Here is a 26,773-nt window from a genome sequence, read left to right as displayed (position 1 = left end):
TTTTATAAACCCGTCGCTGAAAAAGATGACAGATTGATATTATTCCTATAGGCGGCTGGCTGACCGGTTGGCTACAAAGTGGATGGTGCTGCAAGGATGCTCCCCGCAAGAATGCATTCGGATCCATTTGACTGTGGCTCGGAAATGGCCTCTTTTTGGAGCCAAACTGTTTCCTGCTAAGGTAATGCTGTGTCTCTACGCACAAACACATTTTATCAAACTATTCCACAGAATATCATTTTGGGATGACATACTGGATTTTGTTTCATAGCTGGAGAAGACACTGGATTTATTTATTTGCTTTAAATAGAGATATAGATAAGGGACAGTGTTTTCAAGCTGTTAGTCTTCCTACCACTAGGGGTCGCTACATCATCACATAGCCTTTGGAAGTTGCAATGGAAAGTACCGGTAGCTTCAGCAGAAAAACAGGGTAAATGATCCAAATCTTACTTGTCAAGAGTTTTTACTCTCTGAAACTTTCACACTGACATAATAAATGCAGTAAGATTTGCTACCACTGACCCTTGCATTATTATTAACAACTTAAGCAAGTGGAGGCTGCCATTAATCATTCTGTCAGCACAAACATTTCTGCTTCCTGATGGAACTGTCTCCCCTCTCCTCCCCACGCCCTCTGTTCTGGGGGTTCTCATGACCCCCCAGAGTAGATCTGGTGGACACAGAGGGCAAGGAAGCTTCATTGTGCTAGCAGGAGTCCTGCTCACTTCCGCTAGCTCATGGGATTACTTCCATCCAGCCCTACGATGTATCTAAGGCAAGCTTGTGAAAATCCTTATTGAGCTAAAATGGAAACTAAGAAGTTTTCCAGACAATATGACAGACCATTTTCTTCTCGCCTTGGTCTGAAATTCTGGAGAGCTGCTGCCTTTCAGTGTACACAATACTGAGCTAGATGGACCTATGGCCTGTCCTGATATAAGACTCCTGTTTTCCCCTCCTAATAATATTCCTGCAGCGGCTTGAAATTATAGCAACACTACTGTATTTCATCACCATTCAGTGTTGGACCGGGATATTTATTTGTATGGAGATACTGAATAGGTGTTGGATTAACAGAGTGCTACTAAAACTACCAAAAAAAACCCCAAACCAGGACAACAACATGCATTCCATTCACTTTCCGCAGTCAATGTAACTTCCCTTGAATTAGCAAAATGCTAGTTTACCACCAGTAATAAATCTAGGCCTCTCTTGTCCTAAAGATACTTAAAAAACTGAAACCAGCATGCATCGTCTTAAAAACAGTAATGCACACTGTGATACAGGCTTTCAACACATATGATATAGTTAATAATGTGCACGAGATAATATGAACTCACAGACTTATCAGTTGTAATTATCCCTCCATGGTAGCATGACATTATAACAGTATTACTGTGTCTTATTATCATCTTATTTCCCCAGCCTGTCCTACCTTCCCCCTTGGAAGACTCTCCACTTTGGATAGCTGTGAATGAAGATGGAATCAGTATACTGGAATATAATACTTTGGTATGTTGATAAACAGTGGCAGAGGAATTTAAGATCTTTTCTCCAGAACCACATTTCAATAATCATGCAGGACAGAAACTGGGCTTACATTCTGTCATTGACTCTGATTACATAATAGGACAAAACAATTTATTTGGCTGAATCAGGTGTATTTATTAAGCAGGGAAAATAAACTGTTTCTTTAGGAAAGATAAAGGTAAAGTTAAATGTACCCCTGACCGTTAGGTCCAATTGTGGGCGACTCTGGGGTTGCGCGCTCATCTCGCTCTATAGGCCAAGGGAGCCGGCGTTTGTCCGCAGACAGCTTCCGGGTCATGTGGCCAGCATGACTAAGCCGCTTCTGGCAGAACCAGAGCAGCACACGGAAACGCTTGTTTACCTTCAAACCAGAGCAGTACCTATTTATCTATTTTCACTTTGACGTGCTTTCGAACTGCTACCGGTAGGTTGGCAGGATTTAGGAAGGATAGTGGCAAATAAAACCAGAGGCAATAAGAGAGAAATCGGCTGATTTCAATAAAAAGCTGCTTTCGATTTATGCCACTATGTCATTAAAGTCACACTACTAACTGCTGCTTCAACGTGGCATGCACTTCAAACAACAACAACAACTGGATTATACACATTTTATGATTTAACCATTCATGTGGCATTCTGTTATGCTTTACTGTCATTATTATTTAATTTGAAAAATTCAGACTGAGAGACTTGTTCAAAGCTATTCATGAATGAGGCTTAGACAATTCCTAAAGCAGTTTAGAGGAGGGTGTAGAAGACCAATGGTCTTATGTAGCAGTGTATTGTCCCTAATCATCTATCCTTTGCTTACATGAAGCACTTAAAGCTGGCTTACTCGTACTCTTCTGTACTGACCTTTGGAGGCTGTCACGATGACTTTATGGTTGTGGTCAGTCAAGTGAAGGACAGGTGCTCTGGCAAAACCACTCCTGAAAAACTACTTTTTACAATGGCAGCTGTAAAGGTGAGTACAAAGCAAAGTGTGGGGATTTCTTTTCTTTTTTATTGAACATACATTGAATATAAAACCCCGGAAGGCAGATGATGTTCCTTTCTCTAGATAGGGCCAGAAGAAAAAGGCATATATGTTTGTGTGCTTGGTGCATCAAGCATGCAGTTGTAGCTCTGTATCTTCCAAGTAGCTTCCAAGCCTGAACAAGTTCTATGTGGTGAAGAGAGACCTTTTTAATTTAAAAATGTATATTTAGGAAGTTACTTATTTATATATTATATTACTATTATTTTCTTCCTAGTGCATAAATTGCTTTCCCTGAGCTCCTGTGTGCAGTTTGACATCTAAATTACATCATTAAATGCAGAATTAACACTGCAGTAACTTTATCCTGGGTTTTAAGCCCTGTACAATATTGAGACTAGAATACTCAGTCTGGGCATTAAATCAGAAACCTGATTGTTGCTTTTTTGCGTTTTCTTCTACAGAAAGGTGTGACTCGCCAAAGCATACATCCTTGCTTACAGTTATAATAAGCACCTATTCTCTGTGGGAAATAAAATTTCTCTCAAAATGTTCAAATTATAAATCATACATGCATCATGTATGCACATTGAGTTGAACAAAGAACACTGGCAGATGCATGGCATCTCTGGTGAAAGGATTTTAGGTAGCTGAGTTTGAAAAGATCTTTGCCCAAGGCTGTGAAGTGCAGCTGCCAATCAGAAATGACAAATCTGAGCTTGATAGACCTGTTTACATAATAGTGCTAGATCCCATTTTATAGCATGGGATGATTGTATCGAAAGGTCAGCTAACAAGTTAGTCCAAGAAAATGAATTTTATTGGAATACTTTCCCCCCTTCCTTTCACCTTCCCAACAGATTGCTGAAGTGACTCTCCTTATGGCCAGCTATATTAACTACAGTTCATCGACACCACACCTGTCTCCTATGCCTCCTCCTCAGAGCGTCAGTTCACCATGGAGAACGTCATCTACTAAGAAGCTCATGGAACTTGAAAGCAGGTCTTTCTTTCCTTCTCTGCCCCGGACCACTAAGGGGCCTACACTGCTGTAAGCCCTGTTTCAAGTGCCTTTCGGAGTTGTCTTGCCACACTGTGAATTGAAGACTGCTGTGATTTCATTGCTTATGTGCCCTGCTAATCAGGCAGACTCCAGGTCTACCTCCTTGGTGAAGTGCAACTTTCCTAGAGGCTTGTTTAGAGCTATACACCTTTTTTCCCTTAAGAACTAGAGCTTGGGGGTAGGGTTACTTACTTTGAATAGAAGGGGTGTCTTTCACACTTTGTCCCTGCTAGAGCTCTAGCGTAACACGGCATTGCCTCCGACCACCTTTTTGGGTGGCTTCGCTGATTCCACGCACACGCAACTGTATCAAAGCTTTTTCTTTTGCAACCAGGATTTCTCTCAGACCTCACTCCCGACTGCTAGAGTTTTGAAAGCATTCATCTTCTTACTAAACATGTGTTATGATTAGAAACGAATCATCAATTTCTCAGCTATTAATTTCTTCCTGAATATGCATTCATCAGCTATTGACCTGCAAACTTCCCAGGACAGAAAGCTTGGTTTGTGGTCTTCACCTGATTGCCAACTTTTACTCTCTTGCCTTTCCCACTCTCCCCTGCAAAAATAGCACTATTTATCTAAGATCCTATTTTCCCCAAAACCTTTTGTTTCCCTACCTCATCTTCTGAAGTGTGCTGGGTAAATGAGTACGTATGTGCCATATTCCTTAAGACATTATTTCAAGTGCAAACATCCTGAGATGATAGACTGACGACAATGACATTGTCAAACACACTGGATCAGAGAATTCACATAATATGTAGGCAACTAGAATAATATTTTGTTGCTTTGAAAAAGAGCCTGAGGGTGGGAAATATTTGCTTTCCCCAACTGCAAGGACTTTTGTACTGCATAAATGCTGTGTGTGTGTGTTTGTGTGTGTGTGTGTGTGTGTGTGTGTGTGTGTGTGTGTGTGTGTAAGAGAGACACCTGACGGGGGAGAACTAAAGAAAGGGCTTAGAAGAGGGAAATAGCTACGTTGAAGGTTGTACTCTGGAGTCAATTACTTTTGTACCTATTTTTCACAAGCATACTATTTAGTACTCTAAAGATGTGATGAACTGGCTGAGAGGACTTGATATAGATTAACATAGGGACACCCAGGACCAAAAAGCAATACTGTCTGGACCCCAATAGTCCTACCAACTTTTGTGCAAGGTATGATAAACATTTTGTCCATACATTCACTCATGAACAAAACATGATTTGTTTTCAAAAGTTGTGAGATACAGGGGTGTTCCACACTTTTGATGTTTACACCTATTTGGGTCTTCTACAGTGCCTCAGTTATACACAAATGTGTATTAACTCTACAAATGTGGAATCCTTGCTGTTAGATGGTGCTGACCTTACCATTGACCCTGAGTCCCTGCAAGGATGTTGGGATGGTCTGGACCACAGTCTGGAGTGACCTAAAGAATACAGAGGTTGCCCATTCCTGCTTTAATGGATTAGCTAAATATGGGAAATGGTTTCATGCTGAAGTGTCAGGCAGTAAGTAAAAAAGAGAAAGTATGTGAACAAGTGCCCATGTTGCAAAGGGGGGGGGGAATACAAAATATAAGAAGGCTAGGTGTATCTTAACTGGGCACTTGGAGTGTGCCCAAGATAAATCTAAAAGTTTCCAAGGGTACCAGTATAAACATAAGTCAACATTGTGGTATTGTGGCAGAAATGGACAGTGCCATTTGAAGGTGCACACACTAGTGGCAGCCAATAATGTGGAGCAGTGGAGAAATTCACCATGTGGTGATGATTCACATGATGAATAATATTACACATCACAGGAGAGAATTTAATATGGGGGTCCCCATTTGCAGTTATAGTTGCAGTTCCATTTCCCCTATAATATATAATTGGATTCTTTGCAATAGACTTGTGAAGCAGAAGTATCAATTTTTTTGGCACTGGAAAGAACTTGGGTGGAATGCTGTGTTCAACACAGTGAATGCAGATCATGCTGACATACCAGAAACAAGAGTTAAAAGGATGATCACAGGGTCTGGGAAACAAACCCTGTAGAGGGAGGCTGAAGGAACTGGGCATGTTTAACCAAAACAAAAGACGGCTAAGGCTGCAATTCAGAGCACACTTAATTGGGAGTAAGCTCCATTAAACTGCGAGACTTACTTGCAAGTAAGCATGCATAGGATCAGGATGCTTGAGGAGTACTGATATATTGAGAGTTTTAAAATTATTTAAAGGATATCAAAAAAATATGCATGAAATCAATTGGGCATCCTGTGCACCAAGGATAGGAAATGATACCATGGGTTTGGGCTATAGGAAGATGGTCTTGGATTAAATATTTGGAAACAGATTATAAGAGTACTAATGGTGAGATCAGTTCAGCAATAGAAAAAGTTGCCTGGACAATTTGCGGGATGACTTCTTTGCATAGGCAGGGGACATTTAAGGAATGGCTGTTTAGTATTAGAAGTTTCCTTTGATGATCCAAAGGATTTCCTTGTAACTGAACAATTGCACACATAGTACCTAGACTTTCTGAATATGGGGGGGGGAAGAAACTACTTTGACTAAAACATTTTCAATCCATGGTTGATGGGTTTTCATACATGGTACAGCATTAGGGTGGAATAATTTAACATGTTTACTTTTGAACTATAGTAAAATCCAGGTAGTGTGCTTTTGGGGGAACTGGCAAAAACATGAATGATTGCGAGAAAATATCCCGCATATATTCTACTAGATACTGTACCATAGCATTACACAAGGACAATCCCTTGGCTCTTGCCATAGAGGTGCATTTTATGATGCATTATCTCAGGTGTATGCTTTGAAATGTTGGAACCACTATATTGTATTTATTTTTGGATGTGCTCACTACTGACATTTGTACTAGGACCACTTTGAAATGGGAAGGCATCTGATGTTATTTTGCCTCCCAGTTTGTGGCTTTAACACAAAAAACCCTTATTTTTTTAGCAATACTTACCTTTGGAACTCCTGCTTCCTTCAAAGGGAAGTGGTTAGCAAACAAATAAATTTCTAAATGCTGTCCATCTTGCCTTTAAAAATAAGTGTTCTTCCAATAATCACTTGTGACAAAGCTGATAGATTGATTATAGGTACTGCTGTTCAGATTATTTTTCCAGTAAAAATGTATACCTATAATGTGATTTGTACTGCATTCCTGAATAATCTACATTTCTATAACAAAAATAAGGATCTGCAGATCATTGTTATTTTATTTGATCTGTATGGCCATTCTCCAGCATCCACGGACAAGCCATATGGCACTTGTTGTGTGTAGCAAAACCTTACAAAGGAAACACTTCTGTCCCAAAAGAACAAGAGCCCCACCCATGCAGATCCCCTTGCTGTGCATCTGAATCTGCAACCTCAGCAAAGTGCACATCTGGAAGCAAAGCAGCAGCCTAAAACCATACATCAGGTTCCATCTGCATGGCCTGTCAACTGGCAGGAAGGTGTGTTCACATCCTGTTACCTTTTTTAAAAAAAGACCATGGATATATTTGGACAGGATCCTTTTAAGGTTCCTCTTAAAAACAGGTGAGGGCTGGTGAAATAGCTATAATTTTTTTATTAAAAAAAAATCTCTCTTTGCTCCCAATAATCCTTTTCATGTTGGTTGGGGCCATTTTTCACGACTGCTGTTACAGCTGTTGGTTGTCTGTCCTCAACAACTGTATTTTGGCTGGTTTTTTATATATATATTTGTGGAAAGAGTTGTGGCCACCTGAGGATGTGAATTTTTCCTACTGTACTTGAAGCTTACTGTGAGAGCAAAGAACAGAAGGAGTCTACCACACTTGGACACTGTTTACTTCCAAACAATGTGGCAAAAGTTGGAATGTATGTTCCATTTATTTCAACAGAACTTACTTGCTTCAAAGTAATGTGTTTAGGGTTACGGGGTTGAGAACACTGTACAATCAAATCCAAACTATCCACTGAAAAGATACAGTACTTATATTTGGCCTGTTTCCATGGATACTGTTAGGTATGCTCCAATACTCTCGTTAATGCTGCTGCTGGTAACAGCCCAACAACAGTACTCCCATGTTAGATGAGAGGCTGGAGCTGAAATATAGCAGCTTACTAGTTGATCCCAGTGAGACCTAAATCCAGCTTTCTCCTCTTATTGGCATTCAGAAAACTGTCTATTGAAACCAAGAGAGGTTTGTGGGATTCCGCTCTAGCAAAGTTTATAAAATTCAGTTGTGAACAGTTCTGTGCCCCTAACTGGAAATTTGCTATAGCACAACAGTGAAAAAGAAGACTTTGTTTTCACAACTACTCTTTTGTACATAAAAAAACTATGATGTACTGTAATGCAATGATGGTGAAGCTAATAAACTTATGATTATCAATAAAGCAGGAGATTTTTCTTTCATTTTTTTATTTGTTACCTAGCTTTTGGGATGGTGTAAGCAGATGCAGCAAACATTCCTTCCCAACACAGGGACCAATTTCCTCTCATTTGAACACAAAAGATCCTACTGAAATAATGGGGGTTTCTGCTGGTAGAGCAGCTTAACAGTTGCAGCTGGATATCAAACCAGTTCCTTCCACATTTTAACAAGAGAGCTGTAGTCTACAACACATTCCTTCAGTAAGGATGTGCTTGTGTCTTCCTTGCCTAAAATTCAACGGGGAAACTGAGCGTGAGTTCCCTCAGTGGCCTCTTCATGTGATGGCACTTCTTTGAAATCTGGCAGGCATTTGTGGAACTATTCAAGTAGTTCTCTTGACCCCATGCAGTCTGTGCACCAAACTTGTACCATGAAATTGTGACGAGAGGGATTCTCTTGGCGGCTATTCCACAAAGGTGCAACTCCCTTTGAAAACTTGAAGAAGAGAAGAAGAGTTTGGATTTGATATCCCGCTTTATCGCTACTCGAAGGAGTCTCAAAGCGGCTAACATTCTCCTTTCCCTTCCTCCCCCACAACAAACACTCTGTGAGGTGAGTAGGGCTGAGAGACTTCAGAGAAGTGTGACTGGTCCAAGGTCACCCAGCAGCTGCATGTGGAGGAGAACCTGGTTCACCAGATCAAGAGTCTACCACTCTTAACCACTACACCACACTTGCCAAAGCCCATGCCTGAATATTATGTGGCATTGGGGGGGGGAATCTTCTTTAGCCTGGACAAAGCAGATTTGGGATAGTTTTAACTCAGGATAGTATTCTTATACGGCGGGTCTCCTAATTATCAGTGTTGTTTCCTACCTGAAGCACATGCAGTAGGGCAAACTAAATAAGGGAATGGCATTTACTATTTGAAAAAAATTCCAACCAACAATTCAGGCAGCTAAGCTTAGGGATTGTGAGAGATCAGCATGACTTCTGACACTTTCCTTGGGAGGAAGCAGTTCTGCACCCTCTCCATGTCCTATGACCAAGTGCTTTGAATTTTCCCATAATTTCAAAAGCAGTTGTCTGCTGGATGATGAGAAGTCTGTTTTTCTTTGAAGTTCGATGTGAGGTGCTCTGGACTATGGCCAGATCTTCCATGTGTACTGGAAAATGTCCTTGCAACATATGAACTTGGTAAACACAGGTTATCTTGTTACAACACAGGATACAGGAAAATGCTTCTAAAACAACTATCGAAAGGATTTGTTTAGCAGACATTTGTATCAAATAATAGCAATTGCTAATGACAAACCTGAGTGCATAAGTAAGAATATCATACAGAAACTGAAGATCTAACAATTGATTTTAGAAAATAAGGTAATGGTGTTCTCAGTTTCTCGTCTTCCATAGACTTGTACTAAGGTGGCAGGTCCCTGTCCATCCCATTTCTGCTGAACCTTCCCTGTAGATTTCCATTCACATGGTAGAGTTAATTGTTTACAGAAAGTTTATAATCATTCTTACGTCATGTTGAAAAAAGAAGGTGTGGGGCCCAGTTTAGCCATTTCTCCACCATAGCATTTATTCAAGATTACATACTCAGTCCTTGCCCATGAAAGCACTAGCAGTTTTCAGTTCTCTGTTACATTAGAATCCACCGCCATCTAGTTATCCACATGGTCAAGTCCATTAACATGCTTGCAACAAGTGCCTTCCCAACTATTTTTTAAAGAAAAGCTTGGTATTTTAGCAAGTCTTCTACCCAGATAAAGACTTCACTTTTAAAACTGGTGTCAATATGTCTTCCTCTGCTCCAGGATTTCTTGGCAGCTTTTGTACACTTGGACAAGGCAGTCTAGACGTGGCTTGGAGCTCTATATATAAAGGAGGCAAGAGAGACTTAAATGGCTGAAGAACTGCAATTGCAGCTGAAAGATTAGGGAGGCTTCACCCAAAGCCAGCATGGCTACAGGAGAAGAAAAATAAAAAAGAAGGTCTGATCGAGGGATGGGGGAGAAATTTGAATTTGTTTGCATTTAATGTGAACCTACTGAATCCCCACTTACTGAACAAAATACAGAAACCAAAACAGCTATACAGTGGTACCTCTACTTACGAATAACTCTACTTATGAATGTTTCTACTTACGAATGGAGCTCCATCTGCCATCTTGGATGCGGCTTAGAAAGGATTTTTTCTACTTACGAATTCTTAGATAGGGTTGCTTCGACTTACGAATTTTTTTCTCCCAATGCATTCGTATGGGATTCGACTTACAATTTTTTTCGACTTACGAACGTGCGTTCGGAACGCATTCAATTCGTAAGTAGAGATACCACTGTATTTTGAAATTCACACTACTCTGAATTTTGCTATGCAATTCTTCAACTAATGTGTACAAAAATGCAGAGCTTAGAGAAAAGTGTGCATAAAATGCACATATTAGTGAAAATGACATACAAAATTTATTAGGGGAGATTGCTTGTATAAAAGTATGCATCAACATTTAACCCAGGCACACACACCTGGTGCAAACAAACACTCACCTGGCACTGGCACATACAGCTGACACACCCTCACCTTCTTCTCTCATACATGCACCTAGACACACTGAACCCAGGCAAACACACCTGACACACACACTATATATCTCTTACCTGACATTGGCAGCACATGCTCATAGTCCCACCCTATCTTATTTACCGGTAATTCTATAAGTTCCTTTATGTAAATCCAAGTTCCCTGATTGGCTATACTGAGAAAATGAGAGAGGAAGGCAGAACAGCCAGTTTGGAGGGACCAGCTACCCCACCAAAATGCTACGTCATATGTTCTGTTTATGTGCTTATTTTGTTTCTTTGCCGGAGACAGGGTATATGTCCCTGGTTTGCTGCTGGCTAGGAGTTCAAAAGAGCAGATCGGCTGATTTGAGATGATGGACAAAAGCAAGCTGGAAAATGAATTCTCCATTCTCTGTAAGTAAAAATGTAAGGCTATAAGCAATGTGAAGGAGGGTTCTGGAGAAACAGGGTTGCCCTTTCTGAAGAACATCCACTGCTGCAGAGACTAGTCTAAATGATCAGAGCAGTGATGTTTTTAAAGGCCTAACTTCTTAAGTTTTATTCAAACTATGCCTTCACTGATCTGGTCAGCCACGAAATAAATACCGTGTTTCTCCTAAAATAAGACGTGCCTCTAAAATAAGCCATGGCACGATCTTTTGAAGGCCAAAAAATGTAAGACATCCCCCCAAAATAAGACGTGTTGGGGGAGCCAGCGGGACGACCCAGAGCGAGCCGGCAAACGCAGCAGCGCGCGCTGCGCTGAGCCCCAGCACAGCGGGAGCCCCAGCACAGCGACGCGCGGAGCTCCGGCTGAACGGGCCCCAGGACCCGGCAGCGGGCGGCGCGCGAAGCCGCAGGACCCGGCAGGAGCCGGCAGCAGCCCCAGCCGTGCCGCGCTGCACTGTGTGAAGCCCAGGGACCCAGCAGCGGGTCCTGGGGCTTCGCGCGGCATGGCTGAGGCTGCTGGCTCCTGCCGGGTCCTGCGGCTTCGCGCGCCACCCGCTGCCGGGTCCCTGGGCTTCACGCGGTGCGGCACGGCGCGGCTGGGGCTGCTGCCGGCTCCTGCCGGGTCCTGCGGCTTCGCGCGCCGCCCGCTGCCGGGTCCCTGGGCTTCACGCGGTGTGGCGCGGCGCGGCGCGGCGCGCGAAGCCGCAGGACTCGGCAGGAGCCGGCAGCAGTCCCAGCCGCGCCGCGTGAAGCCCAGGGACCCGGCAGCGGGCTCAGCGGGCGGCGCACGAAGCCGCAGCACCCAGCAGGAGCCGGCAGCAGCCCCAGCCATGCCGCGTCGCACCGCGTGAAGCCCAGGGACCCGGCAGCGGGCGGCACGCGAAGCCGCAGGAGCCAGCAGCAGCAGCAGCCTCAGCCGCACCGCACGAAGCCCCAGGACCAGGCAGCGGGCTCAACGGGCGGCGCGCGAAGCCACAGGAGCCGGCAGCAGCCTCAGCCGCGCTGCGCTGCGTGAAGCCCCAGGACCCAGCAGCGGGCGGCGCGCGATCCTGCAGGACCCGGCAGGAGCCGGCAGCAGCCACAGCCGTGCCGCATGAAGCCCTGGGACCCAGCAGCAGGCTCAGCGGGCGGTGCAAGAAAGCCCCGTACCATACGTAACAATAAGACATCCCCCGAAAATAAGCCGCGATGTATTTTTTTATAAGAAAAATAAATATAAGACGTGTCTTATTTTAGGAGAAACACGGTAGTAGCCTAGAACTCCACCCATGCTAACACAATAGAAAGGGCATAAAATTATAACTTTCTATTACTACTGAGCTGGGCCAAAAACTAAGAAATATTTCTGTATTGAACTCCTCACCTCTGCGGTAATTTCCCACCCCATCCCACCCACTCTTTGCTCTCTGAGTCCTAATGCCTTTTGAACTGCTGAAAACAACCCTTAGTGTAAAGTCCATTTGGAAGCTCTCTTATTGAAGGTTGCCACTGAGAGTTTCATAGAAAAACAGGTTAATTTAGTACGTGATTATAGAAGTGTTAATTGGCTCAGTGAGATGGTAAATTGTATTCTTTAGAGCTGACATAACTGAGAAAAGCAAGGGCTTAAATGCACCAAAGGGTGACAAGGGTTACTGCCCCACCTACCTGGGCAAGATCAACTATCCAGAAAGTTCAGCAGTTAATCCATGCTCAATTGAGCATGTCACTGCTGCGTCTAAGGTGCACTGAATTACAAACTAACAGCTACTCTATGTTCTTGGACCCAGGATTGATAGGAAGATCACGTAAAAGAGTGTTGTGGAGCACTGCAGAGTTCTGAAAACAGGAGGCCACAGTCAGAGTCTACATGGCCTAACAAATATTTTCTACCATTTCTAACACTCCCGTGCACTTTGATGGACTCACCTGGAACAATGGTACTACCTCTGAAACAACATGAGGTTCCATGGGGTCTTGGAGAAGGATGCACAGGTAATAGATAACCTTTTGCTACAAGAACAAACAACACAAAAATATAACAATGAGAAAGTTGTTCTGTGCTACCAATTATAAGATTATAACCCTGGTACAAGAAATCGCTACCCACATCATTATCAGTATGATAATTTCTTCACGAAAGGATAACGATATCCTAGAGTGGCCAATAAGGTTTCCTTAGGTTAGAGCCACTTAGAAATTCTTTTTTAACCAACAGAGAAGAGACTCAAAGAAGTTTGCTGGCCCCACCACCCATCTGCCCACTGAATTAAGAACTTAACCCCAATACACAGTTGGACCAGGTCTGCAGCCATCCCTCTCCCACTGAGATCTGTTGGTGAGATTCCATTTAGAATTTTCTCATTTCAAGGGGAAAGATCAGCTGGTCCTGAAGAACAGAACAGAGCCCTTTCTGTTGTTGTTCCAACACCACAGAACACCTTGGAATCTGACATGGGAAAATCCTTTCCAGACCAAAAAAAAAAAAGCCCTCTGGTTGCTGAAGAAACAAGATAATCAGTAGCATAGTAAAAGAAGTGGCATATTAGGCTTACCATATAGATGGCTTCGTTGATGACCACATCTTTTACCTGGCTTATCTCTATAAAGGTTGTACTTTCTTTGCCAGATGCATAGGATGAAGTCATCTGTATTCCAAGTGAGCCAACAATAAGCAGAGACTCCTGGTCAATTTTCACGAAGTGCAGGTACACAAGCAAGCCTATCAGTGTGACAAATATAGCAGCAGAGAGCACCGCACTGTTCTGTAATAGAAACCAAGTCAAGAACATTAGGCCAAATCCTTTAACTGACCTGTTCTCTCAACTACTGATTTGAAGACATGATCATGACAAACTTCCAAAGGACTTGAAGCAGCCTACTAACATTCCAGCTATTGAACAATATGGAATGAGATCATAAATACACAGCAACGGAATTGCGCATTATGCATTTGCCCTTCATGTCAAAAGGTTAAGTATAATCCTTATGCTTAGAGACAAAGAGGAGGAAACAAAATCAATCATAGATTAATCTCATGAAGTAGTGTAATGAACAGAAAAGAGGCCTGGACATTTAATAGACTTTCCATAGATAAATATAAAAATAAAGAGAACGGACTTTCCCCTCTCTCACCTGCACTGTTTATCTAATTGTATTTTAATGGTACCTGTTCATATATGTATTATTGGTAAATGAAGGTAAATCAATTATGTTTTTAAAAGCACATGTAAACTTTATTAGTATAATGTAAGAACATGGGGTACCAAAAAATATAAAAAGGCACCAACTTTAACAACTATAGGGAGGAATGATATATTTTAGAGAATATGCTGGCGCAGAAGACCATTATTTGAACATATCAAACCACAGGACAGCTTTTCACTTTTTTATCTTTCCAAAAAGAACATACAGTATGGTTTTTTTCCCATGTACTTCTTTGTTCCTGGAATACTCTTGTGTAATTTACCAGTAATATCTTCCTGACATGTCCCTTTCTGTAAGTTACAGCACAGCTTTAGGATTGTTGACATTCCCAAAAATTTGTCCCATCGGATTGCAGTCCTAGTTAATAATTCTGAACCGATCAAACCAGAGACATGGTGAGTAAACATAACTTACACAGCAAGCACTATACTTCCCCCTGAATATAAATACTTAGGTAAATATAAATACTTAGGTAAAGTTCTACACAACCCAGAATTTATTTCCAGCATTTAGAAATATAATTTAGTTCAAGAAGTTACTGTCTCTGAGTAATTGACCTTCTTTTATAGAAGAGGTTGTTGAAGGTCAATACGACTTACTCCCAAGTAAATGTATACAGAATTGCAGTCTAGCTTACCTGTTGTCTACTATTTTAAAACACACACATTCTTATACTGAGGATGTGCAGTAAATTTACAAGCTGCTACAATCAGACCATGCTAGATTTTCAAAAATCTTCTTTCTAAATCCAGGAATGGGAGAGCAGAGAAGGCAGGGCAAGACTGGACCCCACACCTAAACATACTTAACTTTGGAAATATACACAATAGGGTCAAAAATGGCAATCAGATAAGGCATTATCAGGTATCCTGGCAAGAGTGGACCCCACACCTAAACATACTTAACTTTGGAAATATACACAATAGGGCCAAAAATGGCAATCAGATAAGGCATTATCAGGTATCCTGGAAGACAGGAGAGAAGCAACAGACTCATATTTCTGCTGAGGACCACCTGTTTCTGTGATGTATGTTTTGGGGGGTGCTCTTGAGCTACAGGGTAGGCAATTTCAAAAGTCTATATAAGAGCTTGCACACCAATGTTCTGGGTCCCTCCACCCTCCTGTGCTGGGTGGGGTGGGGTGGGGTGGGTGAGCACCCTGTTGCAACAGTTTAATAAAGATCAGGCTTACTAGCTGCTTTGCTTCTCAATATTCTCTGGTTGGCCTCTGTTACAGTATTTTCTCCTAACAATAGAGAACCTGCATAAGGACTCCATAAGGGAAAAGGAGCAGTTTTTTCTTATAACACTTAACTTTGGAAAGATACACAATAGGGTCTCTCCTGTTCTTTTGCTATGGTACTCTATTCTCTGCATGATTATCATAGGCTGCATGCTTCTAGGTACTTGGACTAATTTAGGAAATAGTGCTACAAAGGTTGCACGCCACCCCAAATCTCTGCCAAAGCAGTGCATGAGATTCCAGAGGTTCCAGGTGCTCATCCAAGGTTGTTTCCGATGAGAATCAAAATACGGTGAAGACTAGGCATCCCCAAACTGCGGTCCTCCAGATGTTTTGGCCTACAACTCCCATGATCCCTAGCTAACAGAACCAGTGGTCAGGGATGATGGGAATTGTAGTCCCAAAACATCTGGAGGGCCGAAGTTTGGGGATGCCTGGTGAAGACTATAGAGTCTTTTAAGAAATGTGCTTTAATTACACATATTTACAACTGAGTTTATATGAAAAAGTTTATATATGCAAGAAAAATCTTGCATCATTGTCATTTCAAGACATTTCAAGAGCAGCTTGTTCTTCATAGCAGCCGGGTATTGCAGCCAGAGCCATCCTAAGCACCATCCCTTTGTTCTTGCTTCCCAGCCAGCTCTCATAGCTGCTGCCCTTCAGCTCCCACATGGTGTTCTCTCTAGTGTACTTCCTTACTTGATCCCAGGTGCCCCCTGCTCCAAGCAACACCTCTCCACCTGTCTGCTATTCCAAGCCTAGTTTTTAAAAGGCACATATTTCCTATGAGCACAGCCTGCCCCCCCCCCTAAACGTTTCTCTGTCCACAGTAAGCATGACAACTGTTTTGCAGAGACACGGATTTCTCTGGGATGGGCCATCAACACCTTTTGTCATGTTAACAGCCTCTATCTGAGGTGAGGCTTTGGTTTGGAAAGGGAGCTTAGTCTGTATTTTTCCATTGGCCTGGAATCCTCCCTTCAATACACCAAATATTATCTAAATACGACTGTTCATTCATTTCTACCATTTACTAACAGAGGTTTCTACTGCTATTTTCTAAGCCTATTGAGACTTGTTTCCGAGTACGCACCATGCACAGGTCTGCACTGTTAGGGATGGGGTTGCTGGCGAGCAGAAGGAACTTAGTTACTGTGGAGATTAATGTGCAAAAAGGGCCACACACCCCTTCTGAAAACTCCATTGGTTCACCGCACCTCAAAACTGGTGAAACATAAAAGAACAGCGCTGCTGGATCTAGTCAAGCATGCTATTCTCTCGCTGCCTAACCAGATGTCCGTGGGAAGTCGACAGATACTAAAAAGGATGTCTCCGCCTGGCGCCTTCTGAGCAATTGTGCACAAAGAGTTGCGCTGCATGGCTGCAATCTTTCTGCACCGTGAATTGGAAGTCAGTCCCATTGGATTAAATGGAACTCACTGCCATACACGGGGGTCGGGAAAGAGGGGAGCGGAAGAGTCACGGGGTGAAGTGGCTGCTCTAATACTTGGGGGGCACCCCTCAAGCGGGACGTTTAGGAGTCCCCGTCCGTGAGCCGCCGGCACGGGGCGGAGCCCGTAGGCAAAAGGCGGCCAAGGCCTCTTCCCTTCCGTACCTGGCTGAGAACGAAGAGCCCGTAGGCCACCAGCCACACGGAGCACGTGACGGCGCTGAGCGAACGCAGCTGCAGCCTCGGGCACCGCACCTGGAACTCCCGGCAGGAGGCGCTGTGGTGGAGGCGCTGCAGCGTGATGCGCTCCCCGGACAGGGCCTGGTACCCCACTTCCTCCGCCATCCCCCACTCCAGGGACCGACGAGAACGGCCCAGCAGGCGCGCAGAGCGACTACCACCGTCCTCCCGCCCGCCTCCCGCTCTAGTTTCTGACCGACTCGATGGTAGCGAAGCTCCTCCTCCTTCTCGGCGAGGAACTGTCTCTTGTGCTGGCCGGCCGGCGAGCGCGGAAGGGATGTTTCTTTGCGAGCCTCGCATCTCAGCCCACGATATCCGTCCGTGCCCGCCTTTTCCTTCTCATTCCCAGGCTACACCTAAGCTGGCCATTTGTGTGGTCCCGCTTCTGCAGGGACCAGACCATGGCTGGGACGCAAAGACACGTGCTAAATGTAAATTCTGCGGTAAAGGAAGATGGATGACGTCAGCGACGAATGTTACGTAACGTTAAGAATCCCAGTTAAAAAAGGAAAAGAATGCCAGTTTATAATTTCTCCCATCCCCTTCTTATTCTTAAAGGTAAAGGGACCCTGAGCGCTGACCATTAGGTCCCGTCGCGGACGACTCTGGGGTTGTGGCGCTCATCTCACTTTACTGGCCGAGGGAGCCGGCGTAGAGCTTCCAGGTCATGTGGCCAGCATGACTAAGCTGCTTCTGGCGAACCAGAGCAGCACACGGAAACGGCGTTTACCTTCCCTCCGGAGCAGTACCTATTTATCTACTTGCACTTTGACATGCTTTTGAACTGCTACCCTGTTTCTCCGAAAATAAGACGTAGCCATAAAATAAGCCATAGCAGGATTTTTAAGCATTCAAGGAATATAAGCCATACCCCGAAAATAAGACATAGTGATAGGCGCAGCAGCAATGCCGGCCGCACCAGGAGGAGGAGGAGGGGGGAAAATAAGACACCCCCTGAAAATAAGCCATAGTGTTTTTTTTTTAAGGAAAAATAAATATAAGACAGTGTCTTATTTTTGGAGAAACAGGTAGGTTGGCAGGAGCTGGGATCGAGCAGTGGGAGCTCACCCCGTCACGGGGATTTGAACCGTCCACCTTCTGATCGGCAAGCCCTAGGCTCTGTGGTTTAGACCACAGCGCCTCCCGCGTCTTACTCTTATTTTTATTCGTAAAGGTACCCCTGACGGTTGGGTCCAGTCGCCAACAACTCTGGGGTTGTGGCGCTCATCTCGCTCTATAGGCCGAGGGAGCCAGCGTTTGTCCACAGATAGCTTCCAGATCACGTGTGGCCAGCATGACTAAGCCGCTTCTGGTGAACCAGAGCAGCGCACAGAAACACTGTTTACCTTCCTGCTGAAGCGGTACCTATTTACCTACTTGCACTTGTCGTGCTTTTGAACTGCTAGGTTGACAGGAGCAAGGACTGAGCAATGGAAGCTCACCCCGTCACGCGATTCAAACCACCGACCTTCTGATCAGCAAGCCCTAGGCTCTGTGGTTTAGACCATAGCGCCACCTGCGTCCCATTCTTATTCTTATGCAAGTCCAATTCTTCTAGCTAATTCTCGGGCGAATATTGTGGCAAATAATTTCAAGTAGACTCTCGGAAGAAAAAGAAAATTCCCTGCAATTTTTTTCATATAAGCTAAACAAGCTATAGTTTAGGGCCCCACTCTCTTGTCTCCCCCCAATATACTTTTTCTTAATTGTATTTCACTATTAATATACTTCTTCTTAATTGTATTCCAGTTCAACAATTACTTTGATAAAATACATATTTTGTTATGTTCGAATGGATTTATATACCTATTAGGTCCATAAATTACCATATAGCATATATTCAACACAAAAAAGCGACAATTTGTTGTTGACAAAGGACAGCTGGACATATAAAGGGCGCCATTACCTTCAGTAGCTTAGAGCCTCATCAAACCTAAATCTGGCCCTGAGCGGGGTAATAAAACACTGAAAGAGAGTAGGCTAGTTTATCACAAAAAAAGTTAGAAGAATAATGCCTGGACACTTTTCCTCATGCCTCAGTTTCTGCAAAACTTGCTCTTTTTTAAAAACACACAAACAAGCTGGGGATATGGTTCATTTGGGGTGGGATGGGATGGGGTGGGCTAACTACCCCCTTCCTCCCGCATCCTGTGTGTCAGCCCCAGCTTAACTAAATCAGGAGCTCATTGGAGACAAAAGTAACGTATTTTATTGTGGGTCAACTAGCGTGCAAATGTTCCTGGAAATATGGAGTTATGTGCAGAAATGCTATATGCACAGTTACCTGGGAGTAAGACCCGCTGAATGCAGTTGGACTTACTTCCAGGTAAACATGGATTTCACTATTATTCATTGTAATCTTCTCCCGTGGACAAAACAAATAGAATGTTTTCTCACTGTTTAGAATGTTTTTCTCACTGTTTAGAGAAGAATCAAACTTGCTATTTATACCAAACAGCAACCTCGGAGTTTACTACCATGGCAGTTGCATTAGTATATCTATCAGTTTCTATATTAAGTTGCATATAGACTTACGGAATTCATTATATTGCTCTGTTGTTTCAGGTTTTCTATTACTTGTAATTTTTTAATGTGTGTTATGATGTGATAGACATTTTGCACTTATTATGCAATTTCTATCTTGTCTGTTTTATATACTTAACAAGTCTAGGTTGTATCTTCACCATAAAAAGAACATGAAATACATTCATGTTCTTGGAAATTTACATGAACAAAATAACAATAAAATATCCAATGTACAATTTAAACAAAATTCCCAGCACCCTTAACTAACTACAGTTCTCAGGATTCTTTGGGGAAGATGTGCTTTAAAGAAGCTTTAAATGTACACAGTGAGTGTACACAGCTAACATCTGGAGGGTGACAGATTCCCAAACCCTGAGCTATAGCCTACACAGGGTAGGTTTGTTTTAATTACTCTGAATTTTCCACTAGCAAATTGTGATAATTACAGGATTGACTGGTGTTTTTCCATGTCCTGAATGGTAGGTTTCCATGAAGTGCGGAATCTAGTGCTGATTTGGAGAGTGCATTGTTCTGACTCAATATAAGGCAGTTTCATATATTCTCATCTAACTCAGAGAAACCTATGAATTAGGAGTATGATATCAACTAGAGAAAACTAAGTTTGTGGAACTATACCGAGGCTGCAATGCTACACCATTTTTCTGGGAGTAAACCTGGTTGAGTAAACCAGTAGGACTTACTTTTGAGTGACACTAGATAGATAGATAGATAGATAGATAGATAGATAGATAGATAGATAGATGTTGTTTTTTCTGGGGGAACGCAGGGGTATGCAGACCCCTAAACATTTTGTGAATCTAAGTTTGGCCTCATTGAGGGCAGTATTTCAATATGAGTAATACAAAGAGAGTACCCCTAAACATTTTTTAAAGAAAAAAGCACTGGATAGATGATTGATAGATAGATAGCTCAGATGGCAGAGCATGAGATTCTTAATCTCAGGGCCATGGGTTCTGGTCCAGCAGGTTGGACTAGATTACCCTTGTGATCCCTTCCAACTCCACAATTCTATGATATCCTGTTTCTATGACAACATGGCTAAGCTCTATATATGATCTCTTGTAGAACATAGGTTAATACACAGGAGAACTCCGATTTGTTATTAATGATCGGTACTCCTTTAAGCCAGGAGAGCTGGGAGGGTGCAGTGCTTCGAGTGAGCATGGGAGAGTTCAGAACTGGGGCAATGGCAGGGCCGGAATGCTGCGCGCTGCCGGTTCCAGGCCCTTTTGTGTGACTCAGGAGTGGCGCGCGCGTGTCAGAATGGGCGCGTGGCAGCCGGCAAGACCAAGTTCCGGGGTGGGGTGGCCGGCGGCTGCAGAATAGCTGCTTCCGCGCTTTTCACAGCAGCGTCTGTTTTAAGATGATGCACGTCAATCGCGCCCTTTCATCGTTACTTTCCCTAGGAGAAAAATTGTGAGGAGGATACCCCCCCCCTCTCTCTCTCTCTCTCTCTCTCTCTCTCTTGTGAACTAGGCAGTGTGCTTTGATTAGACCGCGAAACTTTGAAAATGCCAATATATAGAGAAGGAGTCGGCTCGAGGACGTTTCCAGAGATGGCAATCAAGATAGGAAATGGTCCCGGGCTCTTTATTGGAAGGCGGCCAACTTTCGTAAAAGGAGAGCTGGCTGGTTCCGGCTGCTCTGCCTCTATGTCGGGGACCTAGCGCTGGGGGCGGGGGCGGTAGAGGCCACTGGTCCCAGGGTGGACCAGCGAGTGGCGACGCTTCGCACGTACGACGAGGTGATGGGTTCATGCCCAGAACCTGCAGTTCAAGCAGCAGATTGTAGGGCGGCGGGAAGACTTCGACATCCTGCGCGGCAATGGCGCCGCTCCAGAAGGCAAAGGAAATCTCTTTAGAAACAGGAATAGCACCTGTTCCTCAAGCAAGGCGATAGATTTCCCTCCCACTGCAACCCTATGACTTTTAACAGGAATTAAAGTATCCCATTGCTTTAATTCCTACCTTTATTTTGATGATTGATTTCAAACACTTGTATAACATCCTTCAATAGATTTCAGGACTGGTAACAACGGCAGCCTCTAAAACATCCATGCCATGATAGCATTGGCAATAGTAATGGAGCCAGCATGGTGTAACAGTGGCAGTGTCGGAGCATGTAGTAGCGTTTCTTCCCTCTGGCTATGCTATATTTTCCAATCCTCAGGCCCGTGTGGATTATGGTTTTGTGAGGCTTAGTGGTTAGAGTGTTGGACTCGGGCCTGGTTAGAAACCTCACTCAGCCATGAAGCTCACTGGGTGATCTTAGGCCAGCCACAGTCTCTCAGCTTAGCCTAGCTCACAGGGGTGTTGTGAGGGTAAAATTGGGTGGTGGTGGTGGAGAACCATGTACAATACCTTGAGCTGGAGGAAAAGGTGGTATATAAACAGTGTGTGTGTGTGTGTGCGTGTCCGAACGCACCTCTTTACTTGAAGATTGAGAGGTGATGCAATTCAGTGTGAACCGTCCAGGCTTCACAAATGGTCCTTGAAATGTCTTGCTTGACCCTTTGGACGGGCGTGGGGGGGGGAGTACAAATATATTTTTAAAAGAAATGTAGATGAGCATGGCGTGCATGGAATAATTCTGAAAGGGCAAGCGACCCGCAGCAGGAGAAGAGAGGGGTGTGTGGAGAGGGGGGGGGGGAAACGTACGTCCCAAAGGAGAAGGCAGCCAAGGCAGGTTGATCACGATTCTGCCCCGGGGTCTCGGCATCCCCTGGGGCGCTCGGAGGCACACCTCCGCGGAGCTGCGCGGCGATTGGCCGGATGGCGAGAGGGGCGGGCGAAGAAGCATCGGGGCGGGGAAAGGGCCGGGCGGGTGCGCTGCCTCGCCTGCTCAGCTAGCGGAGCAGGCAGCTTATAAGGCGCGAGCGAGCGAGGAAGCGAGCGATCCGGTTCCTCTTCCTCGGTGCTTTGCACATCATCACCTCCGTCATGTCCCTTCGCAGCAGCTTCGCGCGGCTCCTCAAGCAGCAGGCGGGCTCCCCAATACATGTCCAGAAGAGACCGGCGCACTCGGTGGCCCTCATCGGAGCCCCTTTCTCCAGGGGGCAGGTGAGTGAGCACCGCGGGGGAAGGGGGGGAGAGACGAGGCGGTGTTTGGGGGGTTGGAGACAAGGGGGTGGGGGCCTTCTCTCAAAGTAAAAGGCTGTAACCCTGCTGCAGCTGGTAGGAGGAATAGAGCTGGAGGGGGAGGGGAGGGGAGACAGAAAAGGAAAGGTGCAGTGGTTAGAGTGCTGGATTAAGACATGGGGGGGCCGCGGATCTGGTCCCCCACCCACGCAGCCGAGAAGCGCCCTGGCCCTGGGTTCTGTTGGGTCAGGCACTGCCTCTCAGGCCCACCTGCGTTGTTGTGGGATAAAATGGGGAGAAAAAGAACAATGGAAGAGCTCCTTGGGGGAAAGGTAGGCTAGAAATGTAATAAATAAATGAAACAAAGCCATGTTAAGCCGCTGTTCTAAAAGGACAGCATCCTCCCTCCCGCCTGGGGGTGATCCATGAGGCCGGGGGGGGGGTAACGCTTCGCCATGATGCTGGAGGAGTACTGCACGTGCTTCCCCCCTGTGGTCATTGGGGCAGGGATGGAATCCTTAAGATCCCCAGAGTGATATTTTATGGCTGGCTGGGTGGGTGTTGTTTTAAGATGCGTATATCTCTAAAGGGAAGGACGGTCGGAGCAATGTTAGCTGCCGACGGGGGAGTGTTCCTGCGCGCACCGGGCAACCGACTTCTCGAGCGTAGAAATTTCCACGCGCTTCCCTTTCAGCGCTGTGACTCAGCGGCGTCCTCTTCTCCGCTTTCGCGGCGGCGCGCATAGCATCACCGCTCCTCTTCTGCTTTGTCTTCCTCCAGAAAAGAAGAGGAGTGGATCACGGGCCCGCAGCCATAAGAAATGCAGGGCTGGTGGGGAAGCTGACTGGCATGGGTAAGTTAGAGGTTTATTTCGAAAGAAACCGCCTCTCCCATAGAAACATAGCGGGCTGCCTTAGACCCAGTCAGACCACTGATCGCTCCAGATCAATATTTGTCCACATAGTGACTCTCCAGGGTTTCAGGCAAGTCCCACTTGGAGATGCTGGGGATTGAACCCCGGGACCTTCAGTGTGTACCGTTAAGCTACATCCCCAACAATTGCTTTTCATAGAGAAGGTAAGTGAGTTCTCCCCCACCCCATGACTGATTGAGTCTCTTTAATGCAAGAGTTAGCTGTTGGGAGAGATTTGGCACTCTTTGCAGAAATACAAACTTTTTTTCTTTGAGAGGAAAGCCCTCTCAATTTGGAGCCTGGTATATATAAGAAAAAGGTGGCATGTGTCCTCTGATGGGCTTCTCAATAAGGAGGCAAAGGAACCCAGAGGCTCCTAGAGTGACCTTTGTTTTCCTCAGAAATTGTCTTCTTTGATTGTATGCAAATAATGAAATGCTTGTGTAGCCAGAGGCAATGTCCTTATTTCACCTTAGATAATTGTTGTTGTTTTTTGGCATTTTGGGTTCAAATAAAAGCAGAAGCTGCCCCAAGGCACAGCTGGCTTAAGACATTTTGATGGGAGGCAAACAATAAAATTTGCACCCCCTCCCATCAAGATACATCATACCCTATTTTGGCACTTGAGGGGGGGGATCCTACAAGTGCCTCTTCCTGGGGGTAAAAATATAATAACATAATAAAATTAAATGATTTAACAAATTGCTGTCTTGTCATGACCACCAACACACACACACACCAGCAAAAAAGCTGTCTAGCACAGCTACCTCAGTCAACTCAGTGGTATGACCAGCCAAAGAATCAAGATTTAATATTACTTTAATATTGCATTTGTGGTGTTGGAGAATCAACAATTTTCCCATGTCTATTCCATCAGAAGTACCGTATATTCTGACGTATAAGACAACTGGGAGTATAAGACGACCCCCAAATTTTCCAGTTAAAAATAGAGTTTGGGATATAATCGTCGTATAAGAAATTTTGTTGTTGTTGTTTAGTCGTTTAGTCGTGTCCGACTCTTCGTGACCCCATGGACCATAGCACGCCAGGCACTCCTGTCTTGCACTGCCTCCCGCAGTTTGGTCAAACTCATGTTTGTAGCTTCGAGAACACTGTCCAACCATCTTGTCCTCTGTCGTCCCCTTCTCCTAGTGCCCTCAATCTTTCCCAACATCAGGGTCTTTTCCAAGGATTCTTCTCTTCTCATGAGGTGGCCAAAGTATTGGAGCCTCAGCTTCACGATCTGTCCTTCCAGGGAGCACTCAGGGCTGATTTCCTTAAGAATGGATAGGTTTGATTAAGACAACTGGGAGTATAAGACGACCCCCAAATTTTCCAGTTAAAAAATAGAGTTTGGGATATAATCGTCGTATAAGAAATACAACCCGGCGTATAAGACGACCCCTGACATTTGAGAAGATTTTCCTGGGTTAAAAAGTAGTCTTATATGCAGGAATATACAGTAATCTCACAAGGTGACTGAAGCAGTTTATTTACCAAAATCGGGCCTAAAGCTCATAGTTTTCTGCATCCAATAACTTGAATTCCCTGTGTTGAGTTATCAATGCTAAGTCTTAGCATATTCCTTTTGTGGTTTTGGTGAATGAATGAATGAATGAATGAGAAGGGTATGTGCCAATGTCCCTTATGAGTCTCTTCTACTGGCAGTGTCTGATTTCCAGAAAGTTGTGTAATTGGCAGCACAGCTGTCATTTTAGCCAAACCCGTTTAAAGCAGTGTAGACTCAGCATTAGTCACTATCTTACACATGGGTAGGCAAACTAAGGCCTGGGGCCCGGATCTTGCCCAATTGCCTTCTAAATCCGGCCTGCGGACCGTCCAGGAATCAGCGTGTTTTTACATGAGTAGAATGTGTCTTTTTATTTAAAATGCATCTCTGGGTTATTTGTGGGGCCTGCCTGGTGTTTTTACATAAGTAGAATGTGTGCTTTTATTTAAAATGCATTTCTGGGTTATTTGTGGGGCATAGGAATTCATTCATCCCCCCCCCAAGGTCTGAGGGACAGTGGACCGGCCCCCTGCTGAAAAAGTTTGCTGACCCCTGATCTTACAGGTACCCTACCTGCAATTCACACAAAACCTGGATTTGGGCTATTATGTCAGGAATTAACAAAGTTGATTAACTGATCACTTATCTCAGTTTCCTGAAACATTGAACATCTTGAAACATTTGCAATATGAACTGATCTTAATGTTAATTGTCTGATCTGGATATGTTTGCTATATCCATTTGAAGCATCCCCACAAACAGTGTGCAGCCTTTTCATATTGTGAGTTACAAAAAATATACAGTGTGAATTGTGAGAATACTTCAAATGATTGTAAAAGCATATATAGATTAGGCAACTAACTATGCAGATCCATCAGCTGTTCAAAATCAACTACAAAACTCCTTGGGTGGTATTCAACTAAACAGTTACAACAGGTGTAGGCAACCTAAGGCCCGTGGGCCGATGTGGCCCAATCGCCTTCTCAATCCGGCCTGCAGACGGTCCGGGAATCAGTGTATTTTTACATGAATATAATGTGCCCTTTTATTTAAACTGCACTATCTGGGTTATTTGTGGGGCATAGGAATTCGTTGATTTTTCTCTCTTCAAAATATAGTCCGGCCCACCACATGGTGTGAGGAACAGTGGACCAGCCCACAGCTGAAAAAAGTTGCTGACCCCTGAGTTACACTGTGCAGCTAAAAGCTGTTGTGCTAGAGTCACTTCCTTGCCCTCTCCTCTCCCCACATACACATACATACATACATCTGCTGTAGAGGGTTGGAGGATTCCCCAGAGCAGATTTAGCAGGGGGGTGGGGAGTATGCAAGGAAAGGAGAGGGCATTGAAGTAATATTGAACAGCTAAAATCCATTGTGGTACAGTACCCTTTTAGTTGTGTACCAGCCCATTTATTTGGATAGCGTTTAAAATCCAGCACATGAAGAAAACGCGCTCCTGGTACTTCAAACCAGTGGAAAATACCTGGTATAAAAAGAGGGACAGCAAACTTCCCCCAAAGGTGCTAAGACACCAAGCACAGCATGTGAAAACTAACAATTGGCTCTTAAACAACTTGTAACTATTTGAGTAAGGAAAAAAAATGAGAGGCTAATTTTGTAGATGTTTATACAGGAATAGCACATCATGGATAGCCTTACAGGTGGAAGGGGGAAT

General features: G+C 44.3%; 3 protein-coding genes across 9 annotated transcripts in view; 2 read left to right on the top strand and 1 right to left on the bottom strand.

The window, feature by feature from the left end:
• The window catches only part of PLEKHH1 (pleckstrin homology, MyTH4 and FERM domain containing H1), a 52,265-nt gene extending 44,331 nt beyond the window's left edge, over positions 1-7,934 (top strand). For 5 of the 6 annotated variants that reach the window (XM_035113746.3, XM_035113737.3, XM_060273939.2 and 2 more), the window contains exons 26-29: positions 52-181; positions 1,429-1,515; positions 2,351-2,497; positions 3,370-7,934. In XM_035113746.3, the coding sequence (XP_034969637.1) occupies positions 52-181; positions 1,429-1,515; positions 2,351-2,497; positions 3,370-3,564 (559 nt within the window). In that variant the 3' untranslated portion in view covers positions 3,565-7,934. The remainder of the gene's footprint in view (positions 1-51; positions 182-1,428; positions 1,516-2,350; positions 2,498-3,369) is intronic. The other variant, XM_060273956.2, reaches the window with a different exon arrangement.
• Positions 7,935-9,471: 1,537 nt separating this feature from the next.
• On the bottom strand, positions 9,472-17,236 carry PIGH (phosphatidylinositol glycan anchor biosynthesis class H). The gene is made up of 4 exons (XM_035113756.3): positions 16,974-17,236; positions 13,461-13,670; positions 12,835-12,918; positions 9,472-9,789 (listed from the first exon to the last, which is right to left on the bottom strand). Exons 1-4 carry the CDS (start codon positions 17,151-17,153, stop codon positions 9,709-9,711), a joined length of 555 nt encoding a protein of 184 aa, XP_034969647.1. The 5' UTR covers positions 17,154-17,236; the 3' UTR covers positions 9,472-9,708.
• A 3,707-nt stretch (positions 17,237-20,943) lies between these two features.
• The window catches only part of ARG2 (arginase 2), a 33,316-nt gene continuing 27,486 nt past the window's right edge, over positions 20,944-26,773 (top strand). Inside the window, exons 1-3 of one of the 2 annotated variants that reach the window (XM_088669719.1) lie at positions 20,944-21,011; positions 22,549-22,654; positions 23,453-23,525. In XM_088669719.1, the coding sequence (XP_088525845.1) occupies positions 20,959-21,011; positions 22,549-22,654; positions 23,453-23,525 (232 nt within the window). In that variant the 5' untranslated portion in view covers positions 20,944-20,958. Of the gene's footprint in view, positions 21,012-22,488; positions 22,655-23,452; positions 23,526-26,773 lie in introns of those variants that run through there. The other variant, XM_035113768.3, reaches the window with a different exon arrangement.

Source organism: Zootoca vivipara, chromosome 1 (genome assembly GCF_965207765.1).
Source record: "Zootoca vivipara chromosome 1, rZooViv2.hap1.1, whole genome shotgun sequence".
NCBI lineage: Eukaryota > Metazoa > Chordata > Lepidosauria > Squamata > Lacertidae > Zootoca > Zootoca vivipara.
The sequence above is the reverse complement of the archived record's forward strand: the minus strand, read 5'-3'. Positions and strand labels throughout refer to the sequence as shown.

What these genes read in the sequence shown, in the direction of transcription:
- PIGH (XM_035113756.3), bottom strand. Translation starts at nt 17,153, where the DNA reads ATGGCGGAGGAAGTGGGGTACCAGGCCCTGTCCGGGGAGCGCATCACG. An exon ending in GGCTCTTCGTTCTCAGCCAG is followed by an intron (nt 13,671 to 16,973) that starts GTACGGAAGGGA and finishes TTTCTATTACAG; the next exon opens with AACAGTGCGGTGCTCTCTGC. An exon ending in TCAACGAAGCCATCTATATG is followed by an intron (nt 12,919 to 13,460) that starts GTAAGCCTAATA and finishes TTGTTCTTGTAG; the next exon opens with CAAAAGGTTATCTATTACCT.